Source organism: Aulostomus chinensis, chromosome 24, assembly GCF_037954235.1.
Source record: "Aulostomus chinensis isolate RoL2024-O1b breed Wild chromosome 24, RoL_Achi_v1.0, whole genome shotgun sequence".
NCBI classification, from domain to species: domain Eukaryota; kingdom Metazoa; phylum Chordata; class Actinopteri; order Syngnathiformes; family Aulostomidae; genus Aulostomus; species Aulostomus chinensis.
The window spans coordinates 16639899-16660957 of NC_141343.1; the positions used below are offsets into that span (position 1 = coordinate 16639899).

General features: G+C 48.7%; 1 protein-coding gene across 8 annotated transcripts in view; it reads left to right on the plus strand.

The window, feature by feature from the left end:
* Positions 1–17981, plus strand: part of dysf (dysferlin, limb girdle muscular dystrophy 2B (autosomal recessive)) — a 61374-nt gene extending 43393 nt beyond the window's left edge. For 7 of the 8 annotated variants that reach the window (XM_086198197.1, XM_086198202.1, XM_086198201.1 and 4 more), the window contains 15 exons: positions 1711–1809; positions 5892–6020; positions 6307–6462; positions 6539–6630; positions 8667–8837; positions 8928–9070; positions 12530–12669; positions 12769–12857; positions 12948–13043; positions 13129–13270; positions 13914–14013; positions 15675–15847; positions 15938–16047; positions 16177–16324; positions 16654–17981. In XM_086198197.1, coding sequence (XP_086054323.1) covers positions 1711–1809; positions 5892–6020; positions 6307–6462; positions 6539–6630; positions 8667–8837; positions 8928–9070; positions 12530–12669; positions 12769–12857; positions 12948–13043; positions 13129–13270; positions 13914–14013; positions 15675–15847; positions 15938–16047; positions 16177–16324; positions 16654–16710 — 1845 coding nt within the window. In that variant the 3' untranslated portion in view covers positions 16711–17981. Of the gene's footprint in view, positions 1–1710; positions 1810–5891; positions 6021–6306; positions 6463–6538; positions 6631–8666; positions 8838–8927; positions 9071–12529; positions 12670–12768; positions 12858–12947; positions 13044–13128; positions 13271–13913; positions 14014–15674; positions 15848–15937; positions 16048–16176; positions 16325–16653 lie in introns of those variants that run through there. The other variant, XR_015111914.1, reaches the window with a different exon arrangement.
* Positions 17982–21059: the final 3078 nt, after the last annotated feature.

Below are 21059 nucleotides of genomic sequence, written 5' to 3' on the forward strand. Positions count from 1 at the left end.
GGCTGCAGCACCACCACTGCGCTCGCCATGTGTTTCAGGCTCATTCAGGATTAGAGCTTCATGTCCATCTTCACCTTATTTGTTTATGCCTGGGTGATGTGTTGGCGAAGACTCGCCCCCGGTAGAGGTTCATGTGGCCATTCCTGTACCCCTCAACAGACTCAATTGTTGCTGTAGGAGTATATCAGCTGAAAACACCCAAGTATTGCTTTGTTGACAGTGTAAATGCTAAAAATACAATTTATAGATAATCTAGCCACCTCTAACTGGACAAGATTTAACATTAATGACATCATGCACATCATATATAAGCACAAAATGATATTCAGTGCTTGAATTAATAGTAAATGAATGAATTGATTAAAAAACTGACTTGCCATTCTTACCATTTTCCGACACAAGAAGGTTCTCAAGTGAAGTTTTCCATCAGAAACTCGTTATTCTGATTAACCCAACATCACATGGGTGTAGCAGTCTTAGTTCATAGACCAGATTCCTACCTCGGCGGTGTTCTCTGTCCTTCCACTAAGGCTGAGAGGCTAGAATGCTTGATAGTTACTCAGTGAAAACTTGAAAAATGGTGAATATCTGACAAATTATTTTGATAATACCACTATATTGTTGACCAATAATGGACAAAAATGGTCTGGAGGGACATGGACAACATACTTGTTCATCCATTGGCTACATGGCTCAGAGGTAGAGGAGCCGTCTAGTAACCAAAGGGTTGCTGGTTCGATCCCCCCTTCCCCCGGTGACCAAGTGTCCTTGAGCAAGACACTGATCCCCTGATTACTCCTGATGGCCCTGTGATGGACTGGTGACCCGTCCAGGGTGAACCCCGTCTCTCACCCAATGTCAGCTGGGATAGGCTCCACCCCCCGTGACCCTTAACGGATAAGCGGGATAGAAAGTGGATGGGTGGATGGATGGTTGGGTGGATGGATGGATGGGTGGGTGGATGGTTGGGTGGATGGATGGATGGGTGGGTGGATGGTTGGTCAACCAGGAAGAGTTGGATTTAAATTCAGTTGCTAATGGTCAACATTCATACGAGCTGTAGCCCGGAGCACAGCAGTCCTACACTATCCAGAATTCTAGCTTCTACACGGGAACATGTCCTCCAGGTGAATGTGGTCCATGGTAAAATTGTTCATATTCTGTACCAGTATTAGAAATGCCTGTGATACTGGGATAAAACCACCATACATGTTTCTGTCCATTTGTGTCTGCTTTGTGCTCTTTCTGTGCCCCTTTCCATTACCTCAGAACACTCATATACCATGACCCTAACGCCACCGAGCCACCAGAGGCACTTTTTACTTGTTGACTAGAGCTGGCCAACCCTGCCATCACTGGAAAAACCATGAAAAGCAGGTTATTTCTGAGCCCGGTGCTACGCTGCTCTACAAAGCACCCACTACGGGGTTTTCATGTGGTTTAGAGGTCATTAGCAGAGTTCAGATGTTTAGAAATATCATCCATGATGTTCAGAAGGTTTCAGTTGCCAGAGTAGCTTTTAGAGATGATTCTCAGTGGCATTACAAGTCAGTCCTCAAGGAAATAAACAGATGGAGACACAAAGCATAATGTTTGGATCCAAAAGTAATGTAGAGAAACCTACATCCCCAGTGACCGACTGGATTTTGGACACAGTGGTTTATTTTAATGTCGGTGTCTGAACTTGTGCTCTGAATATGTGACCGGCAGGGGGAAGAGTTCATGGACTGGTGGAGTAAGTTCTACGCCTCAACTGGAGAGAAAAACAAATGTGGCACGTACCTGGAGAGAGGTTTCGACACACTGAAGGTAGGTGTTAATGTGAGTGTGTTAGTTGGGTCGAGTTTCAGATGGAGGGAAGGGAAAGCTCAATTAAATGCTTTGGTCCTGTAAAAATCAATGTACGGCCTGCTTTTCTTGTGTTTTTATGTGTTTTAGGATAGAATAGATAGCAAATACTTAAGAGTATGAAGGAAATACTTCCATTAAACCTAAGAATCCAAACTACAACTGGAATCCTGATGTCAGAACCATGACAGAGTAAAACAGGTTTTATAGAAGACAGTTTTGAAGTCAACTTCTGTCTCTGTCTTCACCATCTTTGCCTCTTCTAAAGACTTGGCGCTCTTTCTTTTTCCGGGAAGCGCATCTACATTTAAGCTAAGCCCCTTCTTGTTTTGGTCACCCCACGGCGTTCCAGCTGGCACCAGATGTCAAATTAAAGGGACACAAGAACTGATGTTGAAGAGAGGCGAGAATTTTTTTTGTGGAAAATGATCTGTTTGAAATCTGTTTGGAAGCCAATGGTTGGATCAACTTTTTGGGAGAAGGGTTTCCATCTTGTAGTCTGGCTGAGAAGAGAACCTTTGTTCCATTTTCTGGAGATATTTGCCTGCTGACCCAAACGTAACAATTTCAACAAAAATTTGCCTTCATGTCGTCATGTCTCTGTCTCCCTCTCCTCCCATGCCCGTCCTCGTAGCCCGGCGCCGTGACATTCCGGTCGTTTCACAAATGGCTCCAATGACTCATCCATGATGATTCTGCTTTGAGAATACTGCCGAGGGAAGGGTTAGGGGAAAAGGCAGATATTGGCGAGTTTGCGTCACGTCAGCTGTCTTTAGTCTCGTTCAACCACCATCCCAGGAGCCCTTCCGCCATCACTCCCCTCAACCCTTATCCCAGTTCTCTCGCCCCAAATTGCGACCTTTTCTCCCACAGGGACAGAAAACACACGTCACTTTTCTTTTCTGATGCCCAAACAAATGACTAATCATGTCAGCACATTTCATTACCGCTAACCTCCCCCTTGAAAGCCGTTTCACATCAGAGCAGCGGCCTGGGCTCTCGAGTGGTTTTATGGCCGTCCTTAATAGAGCTTTCGCCTCATTGTGCAGCTTTCAGAATAAGCTCTTAAGAACACTGTTTTGATGACTTATTTGGCGGGAAAGAGCCTTTTTTAAAAAAGCATGTGGACAATTATAGACCTATTGTATTATTATATTATACACCGATTTGGAAGCTTCTATTTCATGGCTGTAGGAAAAGGCCGTCGACATCTGTTAAGTCTTTTTCTTTACATTAAAATGTGGCTAAAACCAAATGGCGCAGTAGAGAACATTTTTATTCACTCAGGCTATGACTCTGTTTGGGAACAGCCAATGGAAATACATGACAGTCTCCATGTAGCTTTAGCAACATTTCAAAAACGTTGGATTCACTCGGCAGGCGGAAGCGAGCAGAGGCACCGGCTAAATCGTTGCTTCGCCTCCAACTACTTCATCCCTTTTCATTCACCTTATGTCACTTTCTTTCCTTTGACAAACCTTTCTGGTCAGATGTGCTACTGTCTTAGGAAAATGAGCCACTGTTTCCAACCTTTCCAACCTCCTTTACCTTCTGTTCACCCCTTGCTGCCACCTCCTCTCTCCTCTGTTCCCTCTGCCCTTTAGCGGTTAGTTACTGCCGGAGAGTTTCCAGCCTCGTGTTGACCCGACATTAATATCCTCACCTTTCCTCTGCTGTCACCTCCTTTTCTGCCACCTTTTTGTTTCCATCTCCACCTCCACTGCTATAGAAGCTTTGCAGTTGCTTCATTAATTTCTTGTCTGGCGCTGTCATGGAGGTCCGCAAAGAAAGGAACTACAGATGTCCCAGCTCACCTGTATCTTTTCAGTGAAGGGTTAGTAAAGGCCAGAGAACCTGAATCCAAGCCAACACATCCAGATAGACGTAGCTTGTTCTGACCCTCTGATACAACACACTTTTGGAACATTCTAGTAAGGGTTAGCCACAAAAATGTTTTGGTTCGGTTTGGGAAAAGGTCATAGTTTGGGTTCAAATGCTCACAGTTTGGACAGAAATGGGAAGTCAACATGAAATTAACAGCTGGGTCCCACGACAGTTGAAAAGTATCCACTCCGCAGCAACAGCTGTGTGATACCCAGATATCCTGTCAAAGCAAGACTGTGACAACAAGAAAACCGTGATGGTGGAAGCAGCTTTCTCAGTAGCCCCGAACATGAGTCTGCCTCTCCCTCTCTGGACGGATTCTACATCAAAATATCAAAACAGCCTGAAACAGCAATGAACAACACGAACAACATTCCCCAAGCAATAACCTCCTACATCACCGCTACCTCCACCTCTGTACACGGATGTTTGTTCCTTTTCTTGATGTCGTGTGACTTTGCTTTGGTCATGTTTTCTTTGGCAACTGATGGCAACGGTCACGACTTGTATTATGACCAAACTACTCGTTCTTCTGGGGAGAACAGGAATGCGTTTAATGTCAAATGTAAGGCTTCTTAGAAGACATCCAGTATGATGTCATTGCTTACAAGGTGTGTCAGGGCTACGCAAAAATTAGCTGCTTGACGGGGACAAATTTACAAACTGTAAGGTATCGTTTGATATCACGAGCCCCTTTGCCAGTGAGTACGTTAACAATGAAGAGACCAACTTTGGCTCGGAGTGAGAACATTTCTCATCAGCCATGTTGAGTGACGTCAAACCTTCTTCTCTCACAAACGTTCCTAGTGGGATATTCCAAGTTCGACAGCCGTTCAGTGTGTTCTTCCTCTCTGGAGGTTGGAACTTTCCCACTGCTCATGAACGCACGATACAGACCTTCTCTCAACCTATTATGCGTAATCTCGTTATGTAAAACAGCAATTTTAAGCTTCCTTTGAATGAATGGATGAATACCATAAACAAGTAATTAACGGGGATGCCTTATTCCAAGCTTTGTCTGAGGGGAAGCCCACAGTCTCCGACCCCTGGTCTAACCCTGGTCCCCTGTCTTCCCTCTTCCTTGGTACTGGGTTTGGTGCTCGAGTGCTGAAATGGAGGTCTGTTTCCAGGCCTCTCTTTGGTTTACATCATCCCCCTCATTACTCTCTCTTCCCCTTGTTCCTCCCCATCTTCACCCTGCTTTTCCACCTCTCTCCACCCAAATCTGAGACCCTTCATTCCCCTCATCTTCCTCCTCCCTCGTTCTCCTGCGTCACTCTTTCCAAACTAACCTCTTTGCTCTCTTTGGTTCTTAATAACAAAGATGTTGACAGAAGGCGTCTTATGGCCATTTTAGCTCAGTTTGATAAGTTATTTGAAGGGTATGTGTTCCCTTCATGGCAGCAACACTGAAGAATCACTACATACTGAGACTGAAACTGATAGCACATTAGCTTGCTGTCATTTTCAGTCAGGTATTTACTCCGAGTATGATGAACACCTTTGCTGTGGATTTATGAGCGATAATGGAAAGCGTGTAAGCAAAAACAAGCTAACAGGCTACAACTGAGTTAATAAAATGATATTTGCTGTCCGTTATTTAACTGTGTTTTGGAAAACCAAGACAAAAATAGCAAGTGCTACATATATTGTGTGAAATTATTGATATTAGACAAATATATGTCGAAACAAAGCCTAATGTATTCACCAGCGAACAAACCAGATGGTATGGTTTGTTAGGGTTAGCCGTTAGCTTCCTCATCCCGTCCACTCCCGTCCAGTTCCTCTAAATTGTGCCAAATTACAACCAATGTTATAAGAGAACCCTTTCCATTGATGGGAGCTCGAAACCGAAGACTTTGCTGTATTAAACATCGTCACCCCTGAGCTTCAGGAAAGGCCTTTTGTACAAGTTTATCAGATAATTTAACCATGATGGGCCCTGTAACGTTGGATAAGAAGTTGCCGTCAGGGCCGTTGTTGGACCAAACTGGGCCCAACTCCAAAATATATTTAACAATTACAGGTTAACAGAGAGCAGCAGTGGACAGAAACCGTGTAGATGTAAGGAATGATGGTGATTTCACTCGACTTGGTTCTTATCTGAGTTCACGGTTTTGTATTTCGATTGGAAGAATTTTCCTCCCTCTTGTGCTCAGGTTTATGACCGGGAGTTAGAGAAGGTCGAGGGGTTGGAAGGCCTCTCTGATTTCTGTCGAACGTTCAAGCTGTACAGAGGAAAGACGCAGGACGATGGAGAGGATCCGTCAGTGGTCGGAGAGTTCAAGGTAAAAGTTCGGTCTCGCTTCTGTGTGTTTTCGTTGATTGTGCTCAGTAGAATAATCAACTGGAGAACACTCCGGAGGGAATACCTCCCTCATGCAGAACTCTGCTAAACCCAGTGTAAAAAAGTGCAGTTGTCCCTGCCTCAAACAGACTAAAATGTTGTGGGGTCTCCTTGGCCCTTCCTACTCGCCCCCACGAGGTTTGGCTAAATTATGCGTCATCATTTTTGCGATATCCTTCTCTGTCTCTTCTTGACACTACTTTTTCTGTCTTGTCCTCATCCACTAGGGGAACTTTAAGATTTACCCCCTACCAGATGACCCCTCCACCCCTGCTCCCCCCCGACAGTTCAGAAAACTTCCCCCTAACGGCATAGAGGAGTGCCTGGTCCGGGTCTACATCATCCAGGCTCATGGACTGCAGCCCAAAGACAGCAATGGGAAGGTGGGATGGATATTATTGAAGTTGAAATACACAATAAAACAATGAGTGAGTATTGTTTCTCAATGTGTGTTTGTAGTGTGATCCCTACGTGAAGATCACGCTAGGGAAAAAGACCATCAACGACCATGATGACTACATCCCCTGCACCCTGGACCCTGTCTTTGGAAAGTATGTAGAGTTTCTCAAAGAACGCATTTAACACCCCACGCTAGTTAGCTTAGCACAGTGACTGGTAGTGGGTGGGAAGTGTTAGCATCAGCTAGCGCAGGTCCAGGCTAGTTACCTTAGCCCAATGGCTGGTAGTGGGTGAGAAGTGTTAGCATCAGCTAGTTCAGGTCCAGGCTAGTTAGCTTAGCACAGTGACTGGTAGTGGGTGGGAAATGTTAGCATCAGCTAGCTCAGGTCTAGGCTGGTTAGCTTCACCCAATGGCTGGTAGAGGGTGGGAAATGTTAGCATCAGCTAGCTCAGGTCTAGGCTGGTTAGCTTCACCCAATAGCTGGTAGAGGGTGGAAGTGTTAGCATCAGCTAGCTCAGGTCCAGAATAGTTATCTTAGCACAATGGCTGGTAGTGGGTGGAAGTGTTAGCATCAGCTAGCTCAGGTCCAGGTTAGTTAGCTTAGCCCAATGGCTGGTAGTGGGTGGAAGTGTTAGCATCAGCTAGCTCAGGTCCAGGCTAGTTAGCTTAGCCCAATGGCTGGTAGTGGGTGGAAGTGTTAGCATCAGCTAGCTCAGGTCCAGGATGCTGGTGTGTCCAGCAGGAATCCTCCTCCTCATCATCATCAGTAGCAGCAGTCGCTCTTCTAGTCCTCAACAAACCTTTGGTTCTGTTGACCCAAGTTCCAGTGGAGCTTTGGAGGTGCTGCGTCAAATCACTGCTCCCAGTCAGGAAAGTAGTTCCGGCTACGTGTCTGATTCTACCACTACAACGTATCCTCATGTTAAACTGGTATTCATCACCAAGGTTACACACAACCCTCCTGATATTAATGCAGGCAGAGACGGAGCTACGCTAACACTTCCCACCCACGACCAGTCATTGTGCTAAGCTAACTAGCCTGGCTCTCTGGAGAAGAGTATCTATCTTCTTGTCCGTCTCTGGGGACGATCCTCAATAAGAGACTATCTTCAAAACTTGGTATCTTCTTCATAAATTTTCTAAAAATACTGAGAAATGCTGTCAGAACCACACTTTTACAGCCCACCCAACAGTTCAAACCTCCACATTAAAATGATTAATTTTTTATGTAAAAACATCACTTTGGTAAAAATGACTTCGTGTACATTTGGTAATAGATTTTCTGTTGGTCACCTGATTGATTAATGGACTATTATTTGATATAATTTTAGATGTTATAAAGGAAGCAGCCCTCATCATCTGAAGCCTGTCATTGTGTCCTCGGTGTTACTTTACTATGTGCTCTTCAGTGACCCTGTTTTTGTTTTTTTTTATTGTTCCAAATATAATTGTGATTTAAAAATGTGGCCCTGGCTTCCACCCAGCACGTTGTCTTCAGGCGTCTATCATGACGGGCGGGTTTACTCCCCCCAGCCTAAACACATTACTCACGCCAACTCAAGTTTTCCATGAAGACGGCACGTAGACACCCTGAGCGCCGTCGACTCCTGCAGGACATCAGCAGGTTCCCTTCATTTAACCAGTACCTGGATGCTGGTCTACCTCTTTGTCTTTGCTCCCTCTGACTTGTTGTAGCACCAGTAGGAGGCGCTGCAGGCACAGAAATCCAGGCCAGAGAGGAGACGCTCACCAGGCTGAGCTCTGAAAACAGATGAGTGATGGGAGCGCTTGAGCCTGGACATGAAATAAAGACTGCTGGCTGTCCTGGTGAAACCGGTGCCGGTGTGGGGAGGCTTCCTCCCTTCAGCACATTTGAACTTTCTCAGCACTTTAAAAAAGCAAAGTAATCACACTTGCTGACATGTAAATAATTCAAGTTGGTTTATCTAGAGCACATCTGAACACACGAAGAGGCAACCAAAGTACTCGTTACAGTGCAATAGTACAATACAAAGTACTTAAAAGATACAACAGCAATATTAGATATGACGGGAGTGGACGAAGTTGTTGTCCTGACAGCGAGCGAGGATGAAGCATGTAACCCAAACCCCGTTGCCGTGGAGACGAGGGAAAACGGGAGGCGCAACAATGCTAAGCTGTTTTAGCTGTGGTGTATTTGTTGTCCAGGATGTTCGAGCTCACCTGCTCCCTCCCCCTCGACAAGGACCTCCGCGTGATGCTGTACGACCACGACATGCTGACCAAGGACGAGAAGATCGGCGAGACAGTGATCGACCTGGAGAACCGCTTCCTGTCCAGATATGGAGCCGCGTGTGGACTTCCTCAGTCCTACTGCGTGTGAGTGGACGCGAGCGGCTGGTGATCAACAGTGTCGTGGCCTCGACGGTTCAGGTTGTCTTCAGATGTGTCACGTCTCTCGGCCTTCAGATCCGGCGTGAACCAGTGGCGCCACCAGCTGACCCCCAGCCAGCTGCTGCACCGACTGTGTGAGCGACAAAACCTGCGGAAACCCGTCTACAGAAAAGACTCCGTCTATTTCCGAGGAGAGGAGTACACGGCCGCCGACCTGGGTGAGGGGCGCCGACTCAGACGGCAGTCGTCAGAAATGTCCGCTTTTGTTCAAATGGGTTTTGGCGCACAGAGGTGACAGCGACCTTGACCTTTAACCTTTGAACGCCAAATTCTTTTCAGTTCATCCTCGAGTCCAAATGGGTGCTGGTGCCGCATTTGTCACTCAGATATTGAGACACACGGAGCCGGAACGCGTCAGGCCTCCTGTCCTGGTGGGGGTCGCGGCGGTCAGCGTGGCGGCAGCTCACGGATCGATGATCCATGTGTCAGTCTTGAGCTTCTGTGATTATGGTTCTCGGTCCTGGGGACGCTGCTGAACTCTGCTGCTGCACAGCTGGAAGCTCATTTGTCATCATCAGGGTTCATGTATGCGCCCCGACCTGCTGCCTCTCCGGTTTCAGGTCTCGTTTATTTAACTCGTTATATCACGTGATGTCCTGCTGGAAATGTGAAGCGCGTTTGATAATTCCAGCCTCCCGCCTCTCGCTGCTCTCATCAGAGAACTGAAACGCGACCGTGAAGCAGCCTGACGTGGTTGCTTTAACCTCCCGGCATGAACCGACGCCCACGCTTGCTGTCTTCTCCTCCCCGTCCTGTGACATCTCTCTTCCATGTCTCTATTAAGACGTCTCCTTTTGGCTGGAGATAAATCAACCTAATTATCTAATTAATTAACTCGTGGTCATGAGATAACTCGTTGTTTGAGTGACTCACGATGATCTCAGGTTTATTTCAGCATCCTTCTGTGTTTTGAGAGATGATCTGGTTTGTCCAGCCAGTGGGCGTCGGTGCCTCGAAGGCTGAATGCTTCTCCTCTTCACTTTTGAATGAGAGCCTTTAGTTAACTCTTTATTTCACTTTCCTAAAAACAAGCTGTCAGGTAATTACTTCATTAAGAGTTGATCAGAACTGATTTGACTGAATCCTTGTGTTTCAGGAACGATCGGTGGTCCGGTCACCAGACCGACCCAGTAAGGAGACATGGTTCCTGGATCTTGAGAGAAGAATCCAATTGTCTGGAGAAAACGCTCTTAACTCTTATCTCGTTACGATCTCGTTCGTTAATCAGTAGCCCGTCGTGTTCTTGAGAAAGCAAACCCGCTCTCTGGTTAGTTGAGGGATCTTGAGCTAGCTCAGTAATGAACTCATCTTTAGCGAGGGCGCTCCCTAGGTAACGAGTTGACACTGCTCATCTCAGTTTGATGTGGAGGGGGAGATCGTCGGCGTGCTTTTGTTCCCTGAAACACAAGACAAACGCTCCTGTTCTCACGAGGGGACCAGGATCAAAGCATCAAAGCACCTGTGATCTCAGCTTCCGATCTGCCTCGGCATGGATCGCCTGGATGTGAACGGTCCAGCGCTTCCCCCTCCGCTGCTGCTCTGAATGAATGGAAATCAAAGTTTACTTAGCGCCGCTAAAGCTGCCGTGAACACCGCTAACGCTAACACAGCTAGCAGGTCCCGGAGACGCTGGAAGGAGTCAAGTGCATCATAGTTCAACCAGAGTGCCGTTGGCGCCGCTGATCTCACACACACACGCACACCGCTTCAAGCGTGTTTAAGTGGCAACATTCACAGCAAATAAATCACTCCTCACGGCGCTCCACCCCTCCCTCCTAACTCCTCGCCTCCTTCCTTTACTTGTTTCCTTTTCTTTCACCTCCTCTGCTTCCTCCTATTATTTTCTAAATGGCCGTTTTCTCCTTCTTGTCTTTTTTCTTTCTTTTTTCTGTCCCACTTCCTCCTTTCTCCCATCTTCCCTCGCCTCTACCCACCCTCCCTTCTTTCTTCCCCACACCTTCACTTCTCTTCATCCACCTCTCTTTCCTTTACTCCCATTTCCTCACTGATCCACCTCATTTGTCCTCCTTTTCCTTCTTTCTCCCACATTTCTTTCCTCTCTTTCTGTCCCCCCTCCTTCCTCCTCTTCGTCCTCCTCACATGTCCTTCTGTCTTTCCTCGTTCCCGGGCTCACACTCCCTGAGTAAAGAAGGGAAGGGGTGAGTTCATGACCTCATGATGATGTCATCTCTGTGCTGGTTACCTCTACAGAACTCTTTAACTTGTTGCCTCAGTTACCAGGTGGAGAGTTACTCATCATCAAGAACGCCTTAATGAACTCGTTTAGATCTGTTTTCTCAAGAGGAGTTGTTAATTAGCGCCTGTTTCTCTCCACCCGTCCTCCATCACGTCCTCCCTTCTTCCTTGTCCTCGCTACTCCTTCTTCTCTTCCTCTTCTGTCTCACTCCATTTATTTTCCCATCTCTCACCTAAAACCTCGTCCCGACTCTTAAACCACCTGAGGTGCAGAGTGATGAGACAGATAACACACACACACACACACATACGCACACACACACACACTCATACGCACACACACACATACGCACACACACGCATGTACACACACACACACATACACACAGATGCACACATGTACACACGCACGTACACACACGAGTGCACACACACATGCACATGCACACACGCATGCACACATGAACGCACCCCCCCCCCCACACACACACACACGCCTACTTATGTTCCGTAGCTGTTGCGAGGTCATGGTTGTCGTTTTGGTGATTTATGGTACAACTGTGTGTACGTGTGTGCGTGTGCGCACAAGCCAACGTCAACATCGCGGTCGTCTCCTGGTTAGCGAGGAGCGCCGCTTCGCTCTCTTTCCACAGTTGCCAGGGTTACCGTGCGTCAGCCTGCTGTCCGTCAAAAGCGATGGTTAATTGGCCGAAGGCTGCGCCACTTTTCCGTTGCTGCCTCAGATCGGTGTTTGTTCTTCTCCTCTATCTCGCCGTCCCGTTCTCTCTGGTTCGCTCTAAAAGTTTCCGCTGGTTTGTTTTGTTTTGTTTTGTCTTCCACTGACTTTTCCTCTTCTCCTCTTTTGTCGTATTTCATCTCTCCTCTCTTCTCCCCTTGACTCACCTCCCTCCTCCTCACTCGTCTTCATTAATTTATGTTCTCCTTCACTCTCTCTTTTTCCCTCTGGCGCTTTCTTCATCTTTCCAAACCAGATAGAAAAACCACAGTCGAGGTCATGAAGTAGGAGTCCTGCAGTAACCTTCGGGTCACCTAGGGGTCACCTGGAGGTCACCCTTCAGAGGACACTCTGAGACACCCACTGGGACTTTGTCACCCCCCCCCCCCCCCCCCCACACACACACACACACACACGGTCCAGGTGACTTCCAGTTTACAGCAATAAACCTCTGGTGTTCCTTTGATATTTTCATTTTTCTTGGAAGCAGCAAAGATTTTCCTCGCCGGCGGTGATCCAGCCAGCCGCTCCGCGAGCATCCGTCTTCATGCGTGTGCGTGGTTGATGAATGATTCCTCCACTCTGCTCCCAGTCCACCCAGTATTCCACCTTTCCACTTTCCATTAGACTGCAATGAGCGAGCGCCGTGACCTGGACGTCAACCCGCTTGTGTTTGTGTGTTTAGAGGACAAACTCCAGTCCAAGCGCCACCTGGGCCCGTTGGAGGAGCGGCTGTCCCTCTTTATCTTGCGAAGACTGGGACTGGTCCCTGAACACGTGGAGACCAGAGCGCTGTACAGCCCCCTGCAGCCCCACATCGAGCAGGTAGCCCAGCTGGAGCTCCGTTTGGCTCACGTGGGACGGCGCGGGTGAGTCATTCTGTCCATTTCTGCCGTCTGATTGGACGTTTCTGCTGTGCGTCAGGGACGTCTGATGATGTGGGTGGACCTGTTCCCCAAGTCTCTGGGACCCCCTGGACCCCCTTTCAACATCACACCCCGCAAAGCAAAGAAGTAGGAACACGCAGCTACGACCTTCCACACACACTCGAGGCCTGAGGCCGGCAGGTGTAGTTGTAGTTCAGGTGATTTGTTCTCGTCCAGGTTCTTCCTGCGTTGCATCATCTGGAACACCAGTGATGTCATCCTGGATGATGTCAGCATCAGCGGGGAGAAGATGAGTGACATCTACGTGAAAGGGTACGAGGTGAACCCGTAGCGCTGCCCTCTGATCAGGTGACCGAAGCGGCGACGCTCTGATGACGTGAGACTGTTTGCTCCTCAGCTGGCTGGACGGACACGAACACAACAAGCAGAAGACGGACGTCCACTACCGCTCGCTGGGCGGGGAGGGCAACTTCAACTACAGGTTCCTGTTTCCGTTCCACTACCTGCCGGCGGAGGAGCTGTGCGTGGTGGACAGGAAGGTAACGACCATCTCAGCGACAGACTGTTCAAGGTGCTCCTCACAAGGAACGCGTGACGTTAGCGGTGGGCTGGAACCTGTGACCTTCTGGTGACCAGAACCTCCCGCGTTGTCTACTGGGACGCGACGGCAGTCCACATATTGAAACAGTGACACATAAATCAATGAAAGTACAAGTCACAGTGCACTTTTCCCCCTTTTTCTCTTCCAGTTTTGCAGGACAATGATGGACGGTTGAATAATGACACAGCCTGCAGTACCGCCGTCATCCTGACGGGCTCCTGCTTCGCTGCTTATCTTAATCAGCGTTTTGAGTTTGTTACTCCTGCACTGACCTGTGGTGAACAGAGCAGACGTCTGAGTGAACTCTCCCCCTCTCTGTCTCCCTCTCTCCCTCTCTCTCTCTGTCTCCCTCTCTCCCTCTGTCTCTGTCTCCCTCTCCCTCTCTCTGTCTCCCTCTCTCTCTGTCTCCCTTTCCCTCTCTCTGTCTCCCTCTCTCGCTCTCCCTGTCTCTCTCTCCGCCCTCTCTCTCCCTCCCTCTGTCTGTCTCTCTCTCCCTCTCTCTCTTTCCCACTCTCCCTCCCCCTCCCTCTCTCTCTCTCCCTCTCCCTGCCTCCCCCTCCCTCCCACTCTCTCTCTCTCAGGAGCATTTCTGGAGTATTGATAAAGCCGAGACTAAGCTGGCTCCTAAACTCACCATCCAGATCTGGGACAACGACAAGTTCTCCTTCGACGACTACCTCGGTAACTTGTCCCCTGCTGCTCTTTAGTTTGAGGTTTCTCGTGTGTTCAGCTCCGGGACAGTAGGGGGCGCCCCACGGCTCGACTTCTGTGACAGGAAGTCGTTAAAGGTAACAGCTGAGACGACTGACGCTGGACGCCATGATTGGGGACGTGGGGAAGATCTGGGCCTCGGCGTATTTGTCCAACTTTAAAACCGACGATTTCAGCCGCGTGGTTGGAGCCCGGCTGTATTCGGCGTGACGTGTGACATCCCGGACGTGTGGGTCGGGGTCGGGCGTTGGAGGTTTGCCTGAGTGCTCTCAGGCATGTGGGCCGGAGGAGGCGGCGACTGAACCAACAACCCAGTCATTAGTGGAGCTGTTCTTACTGGAAACGTTCCCTCGACTACTCAGACGCACTCTCACACCCTTTTAGCACCGCACTTCATCCAGGTTGGGTTTGACAGCCCCCTCCCTGGCGGCGGGGGGGGGGGGGGGGATACATAAACTACTGGGATAACATTTGTCTTTAGAATTAACACCGGTCCGGTTTCTCCCAGACCAGAACCTGATTTTATTTTCTCTTGTCTGGACTCAAGCTGTCAAAATTGCGGCGTTCACTGACCCCTGACGCCGCCCCTCCCGCCTCTCCGCTTTCACTCCTCCTGCCATCTTTCCTGAGGACGACAGCCTTTTGTCTGCCCTCCTCTCTCTCTCACGCCCCACACACCCGCCGTTTGTGTGGCCGGCTCAAAGCGTGTTTTCCATTCTGGCCTTGCCTTTCCTGCGCAGACCGCCGACCCTCCTCGCTGTCCTGCGCCATGCGAGGGTCGGACGTGAGACATTTTCCTCCATCACGCTTTCAAACTGCTGCTGGAAAAACACTTCCAGCGGACGTCGAGTCTCGGCTCGGCCATTCATCATCCCACAAACCCTCCACACCCAACGACAGCGCCCATCACTGCTCCTCCCCGCCAGTCGGCCACATGGACGGCGCTTACAGATCTGATTCTTTCATCATCATAACTCTGCTTCCCTCCCAGCCGAAGGCTTCGCCTCTGTGGAATCCTGACTGTCGGGAACAGAGAAGAGCAGCAGCTGAGACTCAAATATGAGTGACGGTTCATGGCGCCGATGTTCGCTCTGACTCACAGCAGGACACCAGCACGCCGTCACAGACGTGCAGCCTGGGCGCACTCATGAACGAGGACCGAAGCCACTCAGACTCGTTTCAGACGCGCAACCGGAGGTGCGACCGCCTCCGCACTGAAGTCACAGCAAACCCAAGTTCATTTCGAACGAATTCAAATTTTTGATTAAAATGTTTTTCTTTTTAAATCAAAAAGAACAAAAGACATAACATGATGACGTGGTCGTTGAATTCATTATGATTCTGACCTTCACTGATGAGGTCACTCGCGACAATTGGCTTTGGTTGGACCGGTCCCTGCGTAGCAGCGCTAGCTAGCACAGGTTCTCCTGCCGCTGACGCAGCTGACACCGAGTTGTAGAAGCTGCAAAAGCCATCAAGGCGTACGAGACGTGTTGTGACAGTAAAAACTCAGAGGTCCAACATGGCTGCCGGCTGCTACAGGAAGTGAGCCAACCTTAAGCATCAGAGAGGTGATGTTTGGTGGCTCCTCCCCCTGCACCGGCACCAGGTCTGAATGTTACTGTGTCCAGGTCACGTGGTGATGGACCTGAACCACATGCTGCGTCCGGCCAAGTCTCCAGAGAAGTGCAGCCTGCAGCTGCTGGACCAGCCGGCCGAGCGCCTGGTGTCTCTGTTCGAGCAGAAGACGGTGAAAGGGTGGTGGCCCTGCACCTGCAACCCTAACGGAGACACCACCCTCGCTGTGAGTTCACGCGTTAGCCGTTAGCTTAGCTCAATGAAGGGCAGCAGCTGGAAAGTGTTAGCATAGCGGCTAATGTGAGTGTGGTTGTAGGGGAAGGTGGAGATGTCTCTGGAGATCGTGACGGAACAAGAACACGACGAGCGACCAGCCGGACTCGGCAGAGACGAACCCAACATGAACCCTCACCTGGAGGAGCCTCAGTGAGTGGCACACACACACACACACACTGTCTCACACGCACACACTCACTCACACACACTCACACGCACACACTCACACACTCACACACCCACACACTCTCTCACCCTAGCGTGCTCTCCTCCTCGCAGACGTCCAGAGACATCCTTCCTGTGGTTCTCTTCGCCCTACAAAACCCTCAGGTTCATCCTGTGGAGACGCTTCAAGTGGTTCATCATCATCTTCATCGTCCTCTTCTTCATCTTCCTCTTCCTCGGCGTCTTCCTCTACTCCTTCCCGGTGAGTCGTCGGAGTCGTGAGCGTTGCCGATGCTTCCTTTTGTTCCGAATTTGATCGATCTTCAGTTTTTTCTTCAAATGTTTTCTCACCCAAAAAGCAACAAATTCAGAATTTTCCCTCTGAAGGAGGTGAAGAAAAGAAGAGAAGGATTCAAATGAAGAAGAAACGCTTGAAACCAGAACAACCACACGACTGAAGTTCAGGAAGAAGTGTCAATGATTTCTTGTCGTTTGTTCTATAAGAAGAAGGGATGAGGCGTTGATGGAACGAGAGAACAAAGGAGACTCACGAGATAAAAGCGCCTCTTTGATCTTCTTGTGTGGTTTCAGAACTACGCCGCCATGAAGATGGTGGGACCATTCGGACCAGCGAAGGCAGCGGAGTGACGGCCATCCTTCTGAGTTTCCCTCTCTCCTCTGCGATCCTTCGTTCATCTGCAGAAGTTTGGCGGCCTCGGTGAACTTGTGAACTTCTGTACTGAAGGACCTAATTAGCAGAAACGCCGCTGACGTCACGTGTTTGAGCGAGCGCAGTCTTTCCGGTCGTCCTCTCCTCCTTTCATCTTTCTTTCCGTTTCATCCGCGACTCTCTCATGTTCCCTCCTGCTGAGAGGAAGAAGGAGAATGAGAACCGGAATGTTTTCGGAGAAGCGGAAACGGAATGAAAGATTGAGATTTTAGCGCCTGATCTTCTCGCCCGCCTCCCGCTGAGCTGCTGGCTCCACGAATTCACGCCAGGTCAGGCTGATATAACGTGCTGCCTTCAGGTGCTGTGGGACATTTATCATCGTTTCCTTTTCCTCTACGCTTTTACTCCTCCCTGCTTCTCCACATCCTCCTGCCGCCTTCTGCTTTTCCTCCTTCAACATCAGCACTGACCTTCCATGTCCTCTTCCTTCTACCTTGTTTCCTTCCTCCTCCTGCTCTCCTCTTCCTCCTCCTGCTCTTCTCTTCCTCCTTCCACTCCTCTCCTCTTCCTCTTCCTCTCCTCCTGCTCTCCACCTCCTCCTTCCGCTCCTCTCCTCTTCCTCTTCCTCTCCTCCTGCTCTCCTCTTCCTCCTTCCACTCCTCTCCTCTTCCTCTTCCTCTCCTCCTGCTCTCCACTTCCTCTCCTCTTCTTCTCCTCTTCCTCCTCCTCCTGCTCTCCTCTTCCTCTCCTCTTCCTCCTCCCGCTCCTCTCCTCCTCTCCCTCCTCTCCTCTTCCTCCTCCTCCTGCTCTCCTCTTCCTCCTCCTCCTGCTCCCCTCTTCCTCTCCTCTTCCTCCTCCCGCTCCTCTCCTCTTCGTCTTCCCCCTCCTCTCCTCTTCCTCTCCTCCTGCTCTCCTCTTCCTCCTGCTCTCCTCCTCTTCCTCTTCCTCTCCTCTCCTCTTCCTCTCTCCTGCAACTGGCCTGAATCATAAAAGCTAAAACAGAAACAAAGATTGTTCTTCTTCTGGCTTCAGTAGAATGTTGGACATTTGCTGCTCCGCCAGAAACGCGCAGGGAAACGTTAGCATCAGCGGCGCCGCAACTGTTAGCTTGGCTGTTGGTGTGAACGCTGGTTGATGTGCCTTGATTCTGGTTGTTGTTGACACAGACTGAATGTACTCTACATCCCACGCCACGCATGAGCAGCAGTGTGAGCACTGTGTATGTCAGGACCATCAATAAAACTGCATTTCACACCAGAGAGTCATCAATGTGTTGTGATACGACGGCGAGGAGAGCCGGGACGAGGGGAAGAGGAACAGAAACATTTTGATATTGAACAGAAGAAAATACGGAAGAAACGTATTACATTTTTTAAACATTCGCCCCAGTTTCTGAATTATTAATCATTTTAATTCCGAAAAACAAGGACGAAGGTTCTTTTATTTTTTTAAGAATTTGTATGTCCTTCATTTTTCTGATTTAATGACATGATTTTTAGATACAAATTTAGAAATTATATCTCTCTCTCTATATATATACTGTATATATACAATATATATATATATATATTGTATACATAGAGAGAGAGATGAGATCTTGTGATTCAGAACAGAAGGGATTGTGAAGAGTATTTGGTCGTGAGAGAATGAGAGAATAAAATACAATGGTAATTTTTTGCATAAATTATAACCTTGAGAATTGAGTTGAAATGTGAAGAATGATCTTTTCTGATGCTGCTGCAGTTTTGCAGATTCCTGTAAAATCATATTTGAATTCATTTTGACATCACTAAGGACATCTTCTGTCTTTGAGTGTGGCTATGAACACACGATGCAGCGAGTTTGACTCCAAAAATAAGACGTGCTTATCGTCTCTTGGCCTGTAAGTGAGAGTTCACCTTTCAGTTGCAGTGTCAGGAAAACGGAAGGTGTGACAAAGCCAATGAAGGTCAGTTGCCCTCGGTGTTTTTTTATGAATCACCCAGAATATTCATTTTGGTTCTGTTTGACCTCAAGTCTTAAAGCCAGCAGCACTTTCACACAGTTCCTCAAATGGGTGAGTCAAATGTCGTACATTTCTACATCAGCTTGTGTGTGCACTTCAATGACCTTGGTGTGAACCCGCAGACTGAAACCTTTTCGAGGGATTCCTCTTCTGAGTTCTTGCAGCCCTAAAGCCTAAATCTCCCCTTCATCCACTCATCCCTCCTTCCTCTCCTGATATGCCACATCACCCTCTCTTGAGTTCCTTGTCGTGTTCTCTGTCTGGCTCTGGTTCTGAGCCATGTTCTGGTCAACGTGAACTGCAGGTGAACCGCCGACCACAGTGTGAAAGCAGCGTGGGTGGGCTGTAGTGGTGGTGGTCTCTCCTCACTCCTCCATCCATCTCTCTCGCTGTCTCTCTCTTATTTTTCCTGACACCTCTCCTGCACTCTGCCCTGACCTCCCAGCTGCCCGGTTGAAATCCCGTGTGTCACTTCCTGTCAAAAAAATGGTGTCTTATCTGAAAAGTTGCATTGCAGCAGATTATTTCCTTGGAGCAACGCTTCAGGAGGGTTTTCACAAAGCTGCTGATGGTAACGAGGTGCTGTGATCGATGTGAGCCTGACGGATAACACAGTCGTGTTGTCAGCATCAGTTCACTTCCAGTCATGCTAGGTTACAGCAGTAGTCTGCTAATTCTCAAACCGATCGAGCAGAAAGCAGGAGAATATTTTATTTTGCATCATATTGCCAGCAGAGGCCACTGCTGCTCAGCTGATGATTCCGTCTAATACAGCGATAGCAGGTTCTCACTGTAAGCTGACGATTCCGTCTAATACAGCGATAGCAGGTTCTCACTGTAAGCTGACGATTCCGTCTAATACAGCGATAGCAGGTTCTCCCTGTACGCTGACGATTCCGTCTAATACAGCGATAGCAGGTTCTCCCTGTACGCTGACGATTCCGTCTAATACAGCGATAGCAGGTTCTCCCTGTACGCTGACGATTCCGTCTAATACAGCGATAGCAGGTTCTCACTGTATGCTGATGATTCCGTCTAATACAGCGATAGCAGGTTCTCCCTGTACGCTGACGATTCTGTCTAATACAGTGATAGCAGGTTCTCACTGTATGCTGACGATTCCGTCTAATACAGCGATAGCAGGTTCTCCCTGTATGCTGACGATTCCGTCTAATACAGCGATAGCAGGTTCTCCCTGTACGCTGACGATTCCGTCTAATACAGCGATAGCAGGTTCTCACTGTAAGCTGACGATTCCGTCTAATACAGCGATAGCAGGTTCTCCCTGTACGCTGACGATTCCGTCTAATACAGCGATAGCAGGTTCTCCCTGTACGCTGACGATTCCGTCTAATACAGCGATAGCAGGTTCTCCCTGTACGCTGACGATTCCGTCTAATACAGCGATAGCAGGTTCTCACTGTATGCTGATGATTCCGTCTAATACAGCGATAGCAGGTTCTCCCTGTACGCTGACGATTCTGTCTAATACAGTGATAGCAGGTTCTCACTGTATGCTGACGATTCCGTCTAATACAGCGATAGCAGGTTCTCCCTGTATGCTGACGATTCCGTCTAATACAGCGATAGCAGGTTCTCCCTGTACGCTGACGATTCCGTCTAATACAGCGATAGCAGGTTCTCACTGTATGCTGATGATTCCGTCTAATACTTTTAAGAAGTCCACTCGCTCATTAAAGTTTAAATGTCATTGGTGGATTTTCTCACCATTCAGACTGATTGGTTGACCCATTGCTCAAAAACCAGTGAGCTCCCCTTCATTATCTGTCTTTCCATCTCTCCCTCCTCTTCTGTCTTCTTTCATCTCACGGTCTCACCTTACTAGCATGTGAATGAGATTCATATTTTCTCTCATTCATATTTGTTTTGTTTACAGCCGACACCCATAGGTGCCTTCCCTGGATGTGTGCTCAGGGCGGCTTTGAACATTGAAGGGTCAAAGTGCGCTGATTCACCAGATGTGATGGAAAATGGCTGCAGGGGAGGCTGGAAAACAGGATTCCAGTTGTTTCATTATCACCTCCAAAACACACACACACACACACACACACACACACACGCGTGTGTATGCATACGCACACACACACACACACACGCAGCCATGTAGCAGTGAGGAGGCCTGTAACATCAAACACTTGCAGCTAGTAAAACTGCAGTAGCACCATCTGTACCTGAGACTTTACACTGCCAAACACACACACACACACACACACGAACAAATGCAGACGTGTGATATCAGCTTGCACACAAATCCTTACATGTGTACAGATGTGTGTTAACAGCTCGTACCGACACCTTCGG